The sequence below is a fragment of the Castanea sativa genome, chromosome 8 (assembly GCF_040712315.1).
Source record: "Castanea sativa cultivar Marrone di Chiusa Pesio chromosome 8, ASM4071231v1".
In the NCBI taxonomy this organism is placed as follows: Eukaryota; Viridiplantae; Streptophyta; class Magnoliopsida; order Fagales; family Fagaceae; genus Castanea; species Castanea sativa.
Window position 1 is genome coordinate 52589033 of NC_134020.1, and position 17330 is coordinate 52606362.

The 17330-nt window shown below is 34.5% G+C and overlaps 2 protein-coding genes across 2 annotated transcripts; one reads left to right on the plus strand and one right to left on the minus strand.

The window, feature by feature from the left end:
- Window positions 1-5525: 5525 nt before the first annotated feature.
- Window positions 5526-8265, plus strand: LOC142605559 (protein TRAUCO). The gene is made up of 2 exons (XM_075776967.1): window positions 5526-6816; window positions 7838-8265. Exons 1-2 carry the CDS (start codon window positions 5658-5660, stop codon window positions 8101-8103), a joined length of 1425 nt encoding a protein of 474 aa, XP_075633082.1. The 5' UTR covers window positions 5526-5657; the 3' UTR covers window positions 8104-8265.
- A 1624-nt stretch (window positions 8266-9889) lies between these two features.
- Window positions 9890-15496, minus strand: LOC142608107 (ABC transporter G family member 15-like). The gene is made up of 9 exons (XM_075779814.1): window positions 15268-15496; window positions 13081-13160; window positions 12510-12971; window positions 12273-12395; window positions 11772-11903; window positions 11053-11337; window positions 10670-10942; window positions 10486-10593; window positions 9890-10319 (listed from the first exon to the last, which is right to left on the minus strand). The coding sequence occupies exons 1-9, from the start codon at window positions 15494-15496 to the stop codon at window positions 9963-9965; spliced, it is 2049 nt and encodes a 682-aa protein (XP_075635929.1). The 3' UTR covers window positions 9890-9962.
- Between the last annotated feature and the right edge of the window lie 1834 nt (window positions 15497-17330).

Sequence of the window (17330 nt, forward strand, 5' to 3'; positions counted from 1 at the left end):
GTGCACCACTGTGCAATTACTGTTCACGCACAGTGGTGAACAATGCATCATATCTCCTGTTGAAATCTGTGCGTAGAAAAAAAAAAAAAAAAAAAAAAGGTCTGAAATGTGAAACGCAGACGCCAACCTCCCTATCCAAACCCACCCTTAGTGACCACTAGGTTATTATAATTTATAAGTATGCATTGTTCAAGGCACTAGGTTCGCACTATAGATAAGATAAACTTTATTAGATGAAATGTATAGGGTTTTGTGGTTGGCAATAATAATCACCTGCATATCTCATCCTTATTTATTTATTTATTTATTTGATAAGTTTTTCAACCTTAATTCAGTTGAATGTCTCTCTACATTCATCAGCTCTGACGTAATTAGCCAGACAATAGAACAGAGAGACAACAAACTTATTCTTTATTTTCTAATTTAAAAAAAAATAACTATTATTTTTTTATTTATGTCCTTGAGATTGATGGTAACTCAAGGGACAGCTTGTCTGAATCATTGTTTCAATAATTGGAACGGGTAAGGAAAAAAGAAAAAAAAATACACACACATCATAAATTTTTTTTTTTATTTATGGATACATATATCACATTATTGACTATAAAAAGAACTTACCTATAATTTATTAGGTGTTACTATCAGTTTTTTTTTTTTTTTTTTGATGAGAATACTATCAGTTTTCTAATAGAAAAAATCAATCGCATAATTGTATTAACCAATTAAACAAAAAATAGTATCATTTTTAAAGGATAATTAAATTTAACCATATCATTCATTGATCAATATAATAAAATCACACAACCTAAAGTATAATAAAATAAATTTCAAAATAACAAGAAGTTTAACATTTTTTTGTTGTTGAATATTGTGAGATTGTTTGAATAAGTAAACATTTTTTTTGTTCCCCCTCAAAAAAAAAAAAAAGTAAACATTTTTGCTTGTACTTCTGCTTCCTGATTAGAAGACTTATGAGTTGAAATTAAAACGGGGTGGAGAAGACAAAAAAGAATATAATAGAAAAGTATCGGGTGGTGGCCGGTGGGCTTGATAAGTGATTCCAACAAACTCTATGACGTGCAATGGTGATCTCTCTGTTGAAGAATAAAGGAAGCACCCCATTGCTGAAATATTCTTGATATTGACGAGGACAGAGCACACTGAGATTCTTCTGTAAAAAGGATTGTATTTTTATTTTTTATTTTTGGTAGACGAAAGTTTAGGACAAGCCGCTGATCTCAGAGAAGACTTATATTGAATTTATAGATAGCCCACAAAGGAGAACTACTAACAGTGAGACTCGAATCAAGACCTTTTTAGGCGAAGCATTCGAGTCTTACCAACTGAACCAACCCGGCAAAAGATTGCATTTTGTGGCTATACTAGGTGTGTAAGTTTGGGATTATTGAAGAATCCAATGGTGGCTTTATATGTAGAGATGAATTCTTGAATAGTACTTTTTTTTTTTTGTGGAGAGATGAGTAGTACAATTAAATGGCTTGGTGTGTAGAGTGTAGACTGTAGAATTCCAGCACAAAACATGCAAAAAATGTTAAATTTACTTGAAATCTGTTAACAGGTGCTCCATTCCACTCGTTAAGGAGGAATAAAATCTCATTAATTTGGAAAGTTAACGGGTGCTAATAAACAATACACATATAACTGAATGTTGGGCGATCTTAAAAAAAAAAAGTACTCATTAATTGCAATAAAAAACTTAACCTTAACCAACGCACTTCAATACCATTAATCGATACCAATTTACTTGTAAGTCTTCATGTGGGTAAGGATAAGACAACCTACGATTTAATAACTTTGGATGCGTTTTTAGTACTATTTACGAGTTCCATTGTACTATTTCAACTAGCTTCTACCTTTATCTATATACTTTCAGCAACTAGTTTTCAGTTTCAGTTAAATAAGTTGTTCCCAAATGGACTCTTTATGTGAATCTATGTGGTTAAAATTCTCAATCTCAAGAATTTAATTTAATGGTTCCTAAAGTCTGATGAGATATATGAGATCATATATAGTTCAAAATCTTTAGCCATCATCTTGGAGTCAATCCAAAAGATTTTATTAATTGGGTCTCACATTTCAATTGTAACAATTGTATTATACTTTCATGGAAGAATTGAAATTACCAACTAATTAGTCATCACATCAGTAAGGGTTTGAGGTTTTGTTAATGCAAGATTGTAGGAAAAAGTAGCCAAAATAAAGACAATGGAAAAGTCCAAAAGAAAGAAGCGACAATTATGCAAAGAAAAATCAACCCAATTAACACTACTTGCTTTTAATTATCAAGTTTTACTATCGCAGCACCAGAAATATGAAGAAGTTGTGGAATTTTTAAGAAACACGTACCATTTGTTTCTTTATGCTGAAAGTCAGCATGTTGGGATGGAATTTGTCAAAGTTTAATTTACTTTTGACCAATAATTGTTTGTTATTTCTCACGACCTTCACACAATGAATGCAATCTTGAATTATGATATCTACGTATCTGCATACGCAACCAAAACTTTGATGGAGACCAATTCATTAACGTCCCCACTATTTTTTATTTTATTTTATTTGTCATCTTTGTTTGACCACAATCCACAATGACCAGTTAGTCGGGTAGTTGATGAAAGATATTGATATGTAATCAATTGCTTCTAGAAAAATAGAATTATATTGTTATATTATATACTCTATGTGTGTATATATATATTTTATAGAGTTTTAACATATGGTCTCTTGCTTCTAGTGATTGTGTTTTTTATTATCAGTCTAAGATATTAATTAGTTTTTTATGTAAATGAGGATTGAATATCAGATCTATTTTTTAACTAATAAAATTTTTAACTGTTGAACTAATTGAAATTCACATATACTCTATATTAATATTAGCCAAATGGATGAGTATTTTTTCATATGTAAATAGTAAATACCTAGTCTTATTTAAAATTATAAAAAAAAAAAAGGTTCTAAGTGTAAAATGGAGCCTAATAGGCAAAGTTTGACATTTTTCTTAATGGAGTTGATAAAATGTTGGCTAAATTGTTTGTTACTTTCTCATGCATTGTCTGGGATAGGGCAGAGCCAGGGAGTAGGAGTTGTTCCCTTAACATAATAAAACGGTATATTATTATATATGGCTCAGAATTTAGAATGTTCTTAAACACAATAATATTCCTATTCTTATGGAGCAAAGGTTCCAAATGGCAAAAGGAAAATAAATATTCCAGGGAAACAAAGCATATATTCTTAGTGCTAGAATTCTTTTTCATTCACGTACAAATATGCAGGCTGTAAAAATCACGCATGAACACAAAAGCTTGGGTGCTATTCCAAAAGCATTTAGCATAGAGGCAACCCCTTAAGGACATGAAGATTGGATTCTCAGCCAACATCATTGCAAATTCGGCACTATAGATATCCCTCTTAGTAGGTACTAATTAATCACTATTATTGTATATTCTTCTAAACTAAATTTGTAGATGTCACAATGACATGAATAGCATGTTACTTTTCTTTTTAGACAATCTGATTAAACAAGATACGTCATTGTGATTTGTGATTAAATAGGCAATGCATGTTACTTTGAAACAACTACTCGACAATGGAGGCTCTAGGATTTTATTTTAGGGGAGTCAATAGTGGCGGAGTTAGGAATTTGTCATGGGAGCAATTAAAAAAAAAATGATTAATTTTTTTTTTTTTTGTATATAAAACTTCCATATTATATACAATAATCTAAAATAAATACAATTTAGTACACAATACAACTAGATTGTGTAATAGTTTAAAAAATTTATTAATAATTTAAAGATTAGTAAGACAACAACCATTGAATTTTATATTTAGAGACAACAAATTCATTTGTTTGGTTGAGAAGAAAAATGAGATGATGGAAAATGAAGTTAATATAAATTTAAAATTATATACCTATTGAATAAAATAAAAAGTAACACATTTTCTATTAAAAAATTGTGTGTGAACACTTTCAATTTTTATAAAGAGCACAAGCCAAAGAAAAATGTGTATAAAAAAAAAAAAAAAAACCCGAATGAGAAGTACAGGAAAAGACCCAAACCAAAGGAGAAAAAAAAAACGAATAAAGAAAAAGAAAAAAACCAAATCAGAATCATCAGATGGTACGTACAACAGAGAGACCTTATCTAAAAAAAAGAAAAAAAGAAAAAAAAAAAAAAAGGAGAGAAAAAGAAGAAACAAACCCATGTGCAAACATACAAAATGGTATTTTGGTCCGCTTATTTTTGTGAGCCTTTTCCTCTTGTTTTTTTTTCTCTATTTTAGAGAGAAATTTTTTTGATCGGCTCAAGAAAATATTCGGATTCCATCAATTTTTTTCCTCTCCTTCCTCTAACCAAGGACTCATTAAAGATATTTTCTCTCCTACATTCTCCATCCTCCCTAAAATCTCCTCAATCACAAACACACCCTTAGGATCAATTAGGTGTGGATGGTCGAGGAGGCTCCATTAGTCAAGTCAATTAATTTAATTAAATTTGGTTAATAGGTGCCTTTAGGGTATTTGTTAATAGACTATTTTATGAAATTTTTAATAGCACTTTTATGTGAAATATAAAAAAGTGTAAAAAAAAAATCAATTACTTTTTTCTTTTTCTATTAAATTTTTTTCTAAATCAATATTTTTAGAATATTCGTTAACTTTTTCCGATCTAATTTGTTTGAGAAGGAAAAATTAAAGAGTAACGGTGAGTCTTTTTGTACGTGCCTTTAGCTTGAGGGTAATGATAGTGACAATAGATGAGAGTTAGGCCAAGAATAAAAAACTAAAACTGAGAAGTTTGTCTATAAATGCCCAAATGTGAAAGAAAGGCAGCGAGTGGGACACTTGATGGACTACACTTACCTCAAGAGGGCAACCCCGAGCTGGATTCCATGGGCTATGGTTATTTAAATATATCAGCATTATTCACAGGTATGGTTATGGGCCTATCTTCTGAGGAAGTCTTTTGGGCTTGAGTTTTACCTTCTATCCTCTTTCACATTAAAAAAGAAAAAGGCTCCAAAGTCCATAGTCCATAGTCAATAGTCCAGAAGAGCATCAAAATGGAGCAAGAAATGCCCATAAATGATGAAATTAAAAAGGTTCCCCCAAAAGACCTAAACTACATAAGCCCATTTTTAGGGCTAAAATGGCCAAATTGCACAATTTAAAAAAATATTTAGCAACTTATTACTGTTTACAAAATATTTAGTAATCTACAACTATTTTGTAACTCACTCAGATTTATAAAAATCAAGTTTCTTGCACATTCTTAAGAAACTCGATTTTCATAAATTTGAGTTCCACGTAAAATTCAAGTTCCACGAAATTAAGTTATAAAACAGTGATAAATTACTAAATATTTTACAAAGTAAATTACTAAATATTTTGCCAAATTGTATTTTTGGTTATTTAGCCCAATCCTAATCCTAGTTTGATAAGGAAACAAAAAAAGTAAAAAACTATAAAACCAATTCCATCCAACCCAAAAAAAAGCCCAATCTCTCACAAAGTACTACTCACTCCTCACTCACTCACTCACTCACAGCTCACTTGTCTGTCTTCAAAAACACCAACAACACTCACACACACACACACAGAAAAAGGGTTTAACTTTGAACATCCCAACAACACAATGGATTCCCTCCAAGCCACCTATAGAGACGAAGACGAAGAAGAAGACGATTCCACCAAACCCACTCTCTCTACTGCCCCTACCCAATCATCCCCACCCACCACTGCAACCACCACCACCGAATTCTTGCCCCCACCTCCACCACAAAATTCCAACAATGCCACCGAACCCCAAAACGACACCGCCACCACCACCAAACCGGACTCTCCATCCTCAGACGACAAGTCGCCGCCTAGATCCACCCCAACAAACGACAACACCACCACCACCGAAAACGACAACGACACCACCACCACCACAAACGACGACGTCGACGACGACGTTGACGACGACGAAGAAGACCCACCTCCCAAAAAGCAAAAACCCCTCTCTTCTCTCACCACCACGCCCCAACACCAACAACAGCAACAACAACAGCAACAACAACAACCCTCTCAAAACGACGCCGTTCCGACCGAAACCCAAACCCTAACCCTAACTCCAACCCCAACTCCTCCTCTGCCCACAACAACGGCAAAGAAAGCGAAGAAGAAGAACAATAACGTGTGGGTCACGAAATCGACCCGAAAGGGGAAGAAGAAGAACAACAACAACAATCACAACAGCCACAACAACAACGGTTCATCAGCACAAGCTTCGGAAGACACTGTACTCATCACTCCAATCCACAAATTCCCAGACAAATCAGACGACACCCCGGAGCTCAAAATCTGCCTTTCGAAGATTTACAAAGCGGAGAAAGTGGAATTGACTGATGATAGGCTGAGTGCAGGGAGTACTAAAGGGTATAGGATGGTTAGAGCGACTCGCGGTGTCGAGGAAGGGTCGTGGTACTTTGAAATAAAGGTTGTGAGGTTGGGGGAAACGGGGCATACGCGGTTAGGGTGGTCTACGGAGAAAGGGGACTTGCAGGCGCCCGTTGGGTATGACGGGAATAGTTTCGGGTATAGGGATATTGATGGGAGTAAAGTGCATAAGGCATTGAGGGAGAAGTATGGGGAGGAAGGGTATAAAGAAGGGGATGTTATTGGTTTTTATATTAATTTGCCGGAGGGCGCGGCTTATGCACCTAAGCCCCACCATTTGGTGTTGTATAAAGGGCAGAGGTACGCTTGTGCCCCCCCGGATGCCAAGGAGGAGCCGCCTAAGGTTGTGCCCGGTAAGTGGGTTTTTCTTTGAATGTATAAAGATTATGTTTGCGTTTTTAGATGTTTGTGACAATGTGCTTAGTGGTTCAATAAGACTTTAATTGCAATGTGTTGAATATAGTTTGTGTTATTGTATATGTATATTGAACTAACAAGGAAAAGAGATGGTGTTAGATTTGGGAACCGGTTTGGTTCTTGGCAATTTGAAGGTGAACCAATACTTGTCAGTTTTGAAGAATCTAATTTAGAGCCTAATGAACATTGTATCAGATAAACTGACCCAACCGAAATTGAAATTAGCTGGTTTGGGTTTGGGTTTGGGAATAGGGCCAATGAGGTTCTAGATTTTGAAGTGAGGAGCACTGTGGGAAAATTTAAAAGGTCTATGATTATCACATGTTTGTAATGAAATTGCTATAAATTATCCAAGAAAAATGAGAAAAATATACGGTCTGCAAGATGACCCTGCCCCTGAGTAAACTGGAACGGAGAGTCCACTTTGAGATAAAAGATTATTAACCGCAGATGTCCAAGCATGCTTTAACTCTTTGAAACCTAAATTTAATTCTGATTCAATTAGTGTGTTAATATTTTTACATTGTGCACTGTGATAGCAAAGATGGCTGAACTTGATCCAAGTAACTTGGTTTGGTGTGACCTTAACCTGTTCCATCTGATGAGTGATGGCAATATATAAAAAAAAGAAGATTTTATTATAAAATTACGGTTATTGTAAAGTTTGTTTACCCACCCCAAATCAATCCTACTGGAGCTGTTATCTTACCTGCAAAATTGCTGTTGCATCTGAATTTAATTGTGCTACACTTTTAAATTTGGGAGCACCTCTGGCTAAGAGTCCTTTCCATGTAGCTAGAAAAAATTCTGCCTTCTTGAACTCGTTTCACTGTAAGCATGGTTAGGTTGCTCTTTTCCCCCCTCTGTGTGTTGAACTTAGAATGTTAATATCCAAATTGTATTTTTTCATCTGAAGGGTCATTATTCACTTTGTCTGCAAATGAATCTTCTGTGCAGGAAGTGAGATATCTTTCTTCAAAAATGGGGTTTGCCAAGGGGTTGCTTTCAAGGATCTGTATGGTGGTCGCTACTACCCAGCTGCCTCAATGTATACTCTTCCAAATCAGCCAAATTGTGTAGTCAAGTTCAACTTTGGCCCTGATTTTGAATTCTTTCCAGAGGACTTTGACGGACGTCCAGTGCCTAAGCCCATGGTTGAAGTTCCTTATCATGGGTTTGATAACCGAGTTGAGAATGGAGCATCAAGTGAGAAGAAACATTAGCCAGCAAGCAGCTCCTTTCAACCTTAACTCTTGCGGAGCTTGGAGATGGATCTGAGTTTAACATTGTTGTAATTTTAGCTGTTAAAAATTGACTGACAAATTATTTGATGACACTGTAAACTTGAATTTTTCTATGAAAGAGAGAAAACGGCTTGTTAAATATAATGATGTCACTTGAGCCCAATGATACCTTTATATTTATCTTCTTGATTTTACTGGATATTCTGGTTTCAATTGTTGTGAGGTCTCTCTTGTAGTACGTTATTATAAGTGTGCTCTTGTATTCCTTTTTGCAATGATAGGATGGGTTCCTCATTGGTTGCTGAAAGCCAGCCTTTTTTTTTTTTTTTCAGAAATTATGGCACACTTCCATTTAAATGTTTCCTTTGCTTGCTGTTCAGGAATTATAATCTTTTGATGGGTATATCTCTTCTGAAATAGCCAATGTTGTTGGTTGACAGGAGATGAAAACTTTATTTATGCTAAAGTTTCTTCTGGTTTTATGGACTCAAAGTGGAAGATCAAACATCCAAGTCGTTCTCTTGTGGTCCTCTCTCTCTCTCTCTCTTGCATGTGCACAAGATGATGTCTACTCACACACAAACACATGCCCATATTTCTTCAGGTTCAGTTTGGAATGGTTTTAAACAAGTATGTTGCAACAGGTTTATATTGCTACATCTGGCACATCCTCGTTAAGATGTATATCACAAGAAGTTGCAAAGCTCAACTTCCATGCACCTATGGCTTTGTTAAGACTTAATATTGTGTCATGCCAAATTTTTTCTGTGCTTGTGCATATTTCTCTGTTCCAGTTAAGGAAGGGGGTAGCTACCTTGGTAGTGAACCTTTTAGCTAATTGAATCTATCCATCTATCCTTATCTTGACAGGAGGTTCTTATGTAGAAGTACGAGTATTTCAACAAATTGGTCAAGTGCATGGAAGCAGAAATGATCGATTCAAGATTAAGAAGCTCAGGTTGGTCGTATTTCTTTTAGATGAAATCCTTGCTGTATCTAGCTGCTTATGTTGGTAATGGGACTCCTTTGGTTAGGTAGATTGATGCCTTGCTTATTTAGCGAAAGTGGAGAAAACTTACAAAAAACTTTTTTGCAGGTTGAATTTCTTGTGGACTTGATATAGCTTATTTATTTCAATATCGATCTTTATTTTTATACAATTGAGTATAAATTTGGTCTTTATGCAGCAGTTAGGAATAGAAATAATGCTTAACCAATTATAAGTATGAAATATAAGCAAATAAAGTTAAATCCTAAAGAAGTGTCAGCATCTATCAGCATCAATTACACTCAGTCAGGTCCAACTGAATCAATCAACATTAATTGGTCCAATCTGGTGTCCACACTAGAGAGAGCCTCTCCATAAACTGAGAGAAATTTTTTACCACATTGTTTTATGAAGGGTTCACGCTAAGGATGGCAATTGTTCTTTCTTTGCCAAGGTCCTCCCTTGTTAAAGGGATACATAGGTGTGGGTTTCCTACTTGTACTTCTTGGTTTTGAGTTGGGATAGGGTTTTACTGCCCCATCCTGCTCCATTGAACGTGAGTCAAAAAAAATGAGGGATGAGATGTTCTTTTCTTTTAGTGAGTACAATAGCCAATAGAAAAACTACTATATAAAGTGAAATCTATATCAGTAGAAATTTAAAATTGCTACATGTAGAATGTAGTTCATTAATCTGCTTGGTGTACATTTCTTTAAAAACATTATACTCTACATGCTAAACTTCTTCTATCAAGGGCTTCAATGTGTACTCTGCCCCATTTCACGATCTTAGTGACTTGGGCAGAACTGTTGTTGAAAAAGTTCATAATTAGGACTGTCAGTTTTTGCTTCTAGTGCAATGGAGAGTTGAGACCCTCTTGTGAAGACAATGAGTGGAGAGGTTGGTGTCTCTTGGAAGGGAAAGGTGGTGTTTTCCTAAATGAAGGCCTCTTATTGAGATGGTGTAGAGTTTGTTTGGTGTAAAGTGTTCGAAAACAGGGTGAAGCTCTCTCCTTAAACTTGAGGATGGCAAAGAAGAGAAGTCTGCAAGATATGAGAATGACTGCCACAGCACCTAAGTCCCACCACTTTGAATGATCCAGTTGAACGCCAAGCATGCTACTGAGTATAACCTCGCCTTTTAGTTTTGGGCCACCAGGTACAAGAGAATCAAACTCAAGGCCAATCATATCGTTCTTGTATGCTCCCTGCATTATTTTAAAATGCAACCATATGGAAAGTTATTTTTGAAGTCATGCACAAGATATGCAGCATAAATTCTGCATGCTTCATACCAGGCTAGACCAGAGCATCAATAATTGTAGACAATTGATTTAGGATGTTGAAACCTGTAATTTTTTTGGGGTAAATTACCTGTATTGCCCATGCACCATAATTGATGTATGAAATTGGGTACCTCCAGAAAGGCTTGGGAAGATCTGGTAGGAGCCTGAAGTACCCAGCAGTCATCATCATAATTCCCTGATAATGACAATGAATTAGTATTTAGCTGAAGAGGGAGAAGCTCGGCATAGAAAATGGAGTTTATTTTTCTTACAATATATCCTGCTCCAATTATGATCCCCATCAAGAAGTTAGGAACAAGTGAAGCTATAATCATCATTGAACTCTCTACGACTGCAATAGCGCCAATAAGATCTAGGCAGATATACACTAAATGAGAAAATTCAGGCCGGAATTTCACCATGTAGTTAGTTATGGTTCCGGTAGCAATTGACATCACAGCCACAAATGGGAAAGATGAGAGGAAATTGGACAGAATATACACAGCAATCCCATAATGTCCACTGAGCCTTTCTCTATAGAAAACCTGTTTAATAAAAACTAATAATCAATTACTTACAATAGCTGGTCTATGTTAGTCTAACCAAATTTTTGTTAAAATGAGTATTCTTCCACCCTTCAAATATATTAATGTACCTTCATTTCTTCTAGGAAGGAAGGGAAGCCTCCAATGGACATGAATGTCATAAAGCCTGCTACAAATCCACCACAAGCTCCACGAGCCAAGATTGCGGTATAACTTGTTCCAACATCATAGAAGATGGTACCAACGCATAGAGATAAGGTTATATAGACTATGATCCTTAGCCAGTAATACCCTACATCTCTAGACATGTTCACAAAAGATCTAAGTGTCAAAGTTGAGAGTTGCTTCCACCATTTGGCTTGGCTCCCACCTTTTCTCTCAATTGCAAGTCCTTCCTGAGGCATAAGCTCTTGTTATTGATTATTAGCAAAACTTGTACTCTTCTTGAATTTTAATTTGGTTTAAGAATTTTGGTTATCAGCATATCTTACATATTGTTGATAATCCTTGAAACTAATTACTAGGATGTGAAACAATGTTCCTTGCAGCAGAACAATGAATCTTAATGTAGAAAACTGGAATTCATTAAGCACGTGTAAAATATGCTTCTTAGAATAAGTATTTTATGGATGCACTACATCTAGCAACCAGCTATACCCCTTCAGCCCTGGCACTCGGTGCAAAAAGAAAAGGTGTGGCAAAATTCACCTTAAGATGGAAAATGGGCAATGAATGCTATTAGCTAAAGAAAGTAGAAAATGGGACCAATGAAGTTTACTATTTAAACAAAATAAAACAAAACAAAACTGGGATATTATGAAATGCTTACAACAGTTGAGATTTCTCGAATCCTTATTCTTGCGCTTGTTGCATACTCTGAGCACCTGTATTTCTCAATAAGCTTTGCTTTGATCTCCACTGCTGCTAAGTTCATCATGGGATCTGATGATTTTTGGATTTCCTGTAATAAAAAGACCAGCAAGTTGTAGTAAGCCATAATTTGCAGGTCAGAATGCATGTGAAAATCAAAGGAGTGATAGGACATGCATTTTTATTTAGCTCAAGTTTAAAAGGACATGAGATGGTAAAATATGTTGGAACTAGTTCCAACTTCCAAGATGTATTTTGGTTGATGATGATACTATCGGTGGTAAGTACACAAACAATGTTTCTTGGCATGTTTTCACGACCTGTGAAAGGAAATCTGATACCAAGCAGCATTTGAAAGTGTGATGTTACTTTTCAGAGAACACAATAAAGCAGCACACAAGCATTCACTACTTGAGTGACAAAAAATTCTATGACAGTAAAAGTTGTACCATATACATACACGTATTCTGCGATGTTCCAACAAGGACATTGTCACTACATCAAAGTCTGAATTTATACAACGGAGGAAGTGATCGGAGGGATTTCTTTGACTTGGACATGGAAATCCGGCATTGGCAAAGAACTACAAGATAAATACAACAGATGAAATTTGATTGTAGGTAAAATCCTTGATGGATAATGAACAAACATAACATAGGAAAAATATAAGTTACCATGACAGTTTCATAGTTTGTACCTCAATGGCCAAATTTGCTGGTCCAAAATATACTGTTTGACCACCCGAAAGCAGAAAAAGATCATCAAAGAGTGCAAAAACCTCACTACTTGGCTGATGAATAGAAGCAATGACTGTTCTTCCATCATGAGCAATATTTCTAAGAGTTTGAACAACGAAGAAAGCTGAGGCACTGTCAAGGCCACTAGTCGGTTCATCAAGAAACAAGAGGCAGGGCCTTGTGAGGATTTCAAGTGCAATGCTTAGTCTCTTTTTCTCCCCCCCACTTATACCTCTCAAATGCCAGTTTCCAATCAGCCGGTCTGCACATTCTTGAAGTCCCATTTCTATAATTGTTCCCTCTACAATGCCATTAACTTCTTCAATGGTCATAGAAGTTGGAAGCCTCAGATTTGCTGAGTAAGTTAAGGTTTCTCTAACTGTTAGAGTTCCCAACAAAATATCCTCTTGGGTCACATAAGCCTGAAATTTTCAAAGGGAAAAGAAAGAACAGAGTTACAAGAGAAAAGTGGTCAAAAGTGTCCCTATATTCTTGTACATTCATGTTGGTGCATGTATATAAATTACTTACAAGAACACCATAGTCTAGTCTCCTCTTCTTCCCATTGAGAAGAACATTTCCAGTCACGACAACTTTTCCAGAGAGCCTTCCTGCAAAAGCTCAAGCATCATTAATCTCATACTAACAAATCATGAGTCTGTCAATAACAAAACAACACAATTAGCTAGCTGGTAATCAATTTATTGCTCACCACTATTAGCTACATATTTTTACTTTGTAATTACATCAATGAGCAAGCACCCTAGTAAGTGGTGAAATTTCTGAGTGCAATTGAGCTAAAACCTTAGCAAAGGATAGGTGGTGATTCTTTTTTTCTCAATAAATATAGTAGGATTTTAGGAGAAAAGGTATCTCCTGCATTCGTCGTATATAACATTTTTCTCACTGACATGTGGGAGAGATGTTGTATAGGACGGGCACATGAAAATTTCACATTTTGAGATAAGTAGCATAAGCCACAGCGTGGGGTAATCTCATAGCTAATTAAACAGAAAATATAAACTTAATCATTGATTTATTATTTATTCTTTTACTCTTGATAAAAAATATTGTTCAATAGTTTTGGTTGCCTAGCTAGTGCTAAGGGCCTAAAGGCACTGGGGTTTTGCTCCGTTCAAATGGTGGTAATTGTTTTCATTTTTATTGTTCTCCCAATGATTTTTTTTCCCCTTGTCTAGTAAGAACAACGTCCCTTTCATCACTCACTAGCTCTTTGATACAAATGATCTCCCAATCTTTTGAAAGTCATCATTAGACCTTGTATCGTATGGTTTTAAACAAAATGAATCATATTTTTCATCCAAATGATGAATTCTCCCACATGTTATTGACTCTCACAATAGAAGAAGGATTATTTAATTTGTTGCTTTTTCCATGAGACTCATCAAGGCCAGTGATGTAATTTTCAAATCCCTATAGAGGTAAAATTTTTTTTTTCTCATTTTAGTAATAGCTAGAACATTTAAATCACTTGGCTCGTTTTGGTTTGCTCGCACTGAATCTGAATATCACCTTAAATGTATGCCCAGACAAGTGCCCACTACTTTCTCCTCTAATGTATTTGTAGGCATGGCTGGGCAGAAATTATTGAAGTTCAGATGAGCTTGGACTTGGGAGGTGGGAGATAATTTAAAATATTGGGGGAAAAAATCACAAACAAACAAACAAAAAGTTAGGGCCAATCTATGGAGTACTAGGTTTAAGACAAGAGAAATTAAATACATGCAGTTACTTAATTGCATGAAGTAGGTTTTATTCAACCAAAATTCCAAAATTAATTGCTAGTAATAAGTTGTTTATTGTCTTAACTCGTGGAACAGTGGCAGCAAACTAAAGAAAGAAACCGTTTAGTGATGGACCGATGTGAAAGTAATGTTCACCAACATCAGTTCAATGTAATAAGAAAAAATTATAAAAAATAAAATTATCTTTATTATTCCTGAACATCATTTTAGGCTATGGATTTACCAGTTCAATTTTAAATGCATAGACAATTAAAGTAAGATATTTACTGACCCCAATGCCAAAACATTCCATTCTCAGACCATAATGTACTTAATGTCTCAGGTTTTATTTTGATGTAATCATGTAAAGCCAAGTCACTCAAAAAAAAAAAAAAAAAAAAAAAAAATATATATATATATATATATATATATTTAAAATGTGCTAAGAAGGCGATGTAAGATTGTCATATTAATTAGCACTGTATTAGGATCAAGATGTGCATCATAGCTGTGTTAACAGTGTTAAGAATTTTGGAAAGATACACTTATTGTGCTACATGCTTTTGCCATGACTAACTTGCAATCCTGCCAAGATGAACATGCTTTGTTAATGAATATCAAGGAGTGTCACTTTCTTTGCTTAGCTTTGCTGGAAAACAATGCTTACTGGTTACTGCTCTTATTCACAGGCTAATTAAGTCGGAACAATGGTACGTACCACCATCACCTTTAAAAAGAACAAAGAAGAGAATGTTCAAAAAAGAGAAAAACAGCAATTTACTCACCATCTTTTTAAGGCACTCAACATATATATATTCTGAATGAAATTTCATTTGATGATCAACCCATGACACACGTAAAGAGTTTTATAACTTAGATGACAAGTTTCTCTTCTTTCTATGAAGAGAAGTAGGTCAAAACCTTGCTTTAAAAAAAAATAAAAAATAAAAAAACCATGAGAGAGAGAGAGAACCTGCTAAAGAATCAAGAAGAGTGGATTTCCCAGAACCAGATGGGCCCATAATAGCCATGATCCTGCCAGGCTCAGCATAGCCACTGAGCCCATCAAGCAATCTCCTGGAGTGTCCATTTCCAAAGTTTGGAACCACAACAGTGAGATCTTCCCAAACCAAGTGCATTCCCCTACATATACTTCTCTCATGATCCACACCAACTTCACTAGTGTTCTCTGTTATTTCCATACTATATATCTCCTAATACAAACTTCTTTATCTTGAAGCAAAATAAGACTAAAAGAGAGAAGTGAATATAGAAGAACCAGGTGTTCATGTACTTTATATAGACTTGGTTAAGGACTATAGCAAAGGCCTTTTTGGTCATTGGCAATATTTATTTACTAGGGGCAATAATATAATCAACAAAAAGCAAATAACAATAAGACTTGGCACTCTTTTTTCTTTTTTTTTTTAATAATATTTATAATAAAAAAACAAAGCACTTAATATAAATATATAACATAACTTTAATTTTTAAAGAGTGATTTGTTTTTATAGGCAAACTTTTTTTAAAAATATTTATAGTAAAAACCAAAGCACTTAATATAAATATATAACATAACTATAATTTTTAAAGAGTAATTTATTTTTATTGGTGTGGAGTAGTATATATAGTAGGCTATATTATGATAGAAGTTAATAATTTCCCCCAAAGAAAAGAGTTACATCTAGTTTGATGTAAATACATCTTTGGCAAAATAGTTACTAGGGGCACAAAACTGTACTGTGTTCTCACCAAACTACCATTAATGCTTTCATTTATGAAATTGCAGTGAAGAGATTGCGAGTTGAGACGCATGCATTGTTATTGGTTCTTGAACGGTGATTTTTTGTTTTTGTTTTTTTCATACTCTATCTGTATATATTTGGAGTTATATATATATATATATATATATGTGTGTGTGTGTGTGTGTGTGTGTGTGTATCTTGGACTTTGGCTAACCACTCAAACTGAGGTTACCTGCAACATTTTTCAGAATCTTTCTCTTTCTATATATGCTATCTTAGGCTATATATCATATTTTAAAAGCTTAGTATTTTTTTTTTTTTGGGATGAATTAAAAGCTTAGCATTCAGTACATGGTAACAACTCTAAACCCCCGCAACCAAACCACTGGCATCTTCTTGATAGCATTGCACATTTCCACTGCACCCTATACGATATATTTGAATGAAGGAAACCCTTTTTCTATTCTATTTTTTTTTTGTTTATTTTGTCCCTTGCTTTCTTGTTTTGGTAGTTGTAAGGGCATTTTTGCATGGTAACTAATGCGTTATTTGTGTATGGTTTTGCCATTCATGGTAATAGCACTTGCGTATAAATCTTGTGACTAGCCATATAGCGTGAATTACTTACTTAAATGCCACGGAAACCTTATAAAACATTGATTTAATTTCTCTCTCTCTCTCTTCTTGCTATATATTGAGTTTTTAATAAGACAACTAGTTGTTTCTTTAAGACTTTCTCCCCTCTTTCTGTATGTGTATGTGTGTTAAAAATACTTAGGTTATGTTTGGTAACAATTTTTGTTTTCAATTTTCAAAAACTTGTTTTTGAGAATATAAAGAAAAAACAATTTTCTTGTATTTTTAAAATCAAAAACATGTTTGGTTAGTTGAAATTAAAAAGATAGTATTTTGAAGAAAAAAAATAGAAAATACTAAAATATGTTGTTATTAGGATTTGAACTCTAATACTAACTCATTAAATGAGATAAATTCATTAAATAAAATATGTGTTTTCATTAACTTTTGAAAATTAGAAACTGAAAACAGCATTTTGCATGTTTTCAGTTTTTTTCATAAATTGAGTTTTAAGAACAATTTTTGTTTTTAATCTATTTTGGATTGCCAAATAAGTTTTTTAGTTTCAAAAATAGAAAAATTATCTTTGGAAACAGAGAATAAGAGGAAATAAAATTACCAAATATACCCTTAGTATCTTGAAAAGAAAATACAGTGGGCTAATCCCACATTGGAAATGAGTGTGAGTTAAAAAGGTTTAAAGTCTGTGATGTGT

Bases quoted from the DNA above. Each gene is read 5' to 3' on its own strand.
- LOC142608107 (XM_075779814.1), bottom strand. From the start codon at position 15,496: ATGGAAATAACAGAGAACACTAGTGAAGTTGGTGTGGATCATGAGAGA. The intron at 13,161-15,267 runs GTTCTCTCTCTC...GAGCTTTTGCAG, and splicing joins TCTTCTTGATTCTTTAGCAG to GAAGGCTCTCTGGAAAAGTT. The intron at 10,594-10,669 runs GTAAGAAAAATA...TGTCATTATCAG, and splicing joins TAATTGGAGCAGGATATATT to GGAATTATGATGATGACTGC.
- LOC142605559 (XM_075776967.1), top strand. From the start codon at position 5,658: ATGGATTCCCTCCAAGCCACCTATAGAGACGAAGACGAAGAAGAAGAC. The intron at 6,817-7,837 runs GTAAGTGGGTTT...TCTTCTGTGCAG, and splicing joins GCCGCCTAAGGTTGTGCCCG to GAAGTGAGATATCTTTCTTC.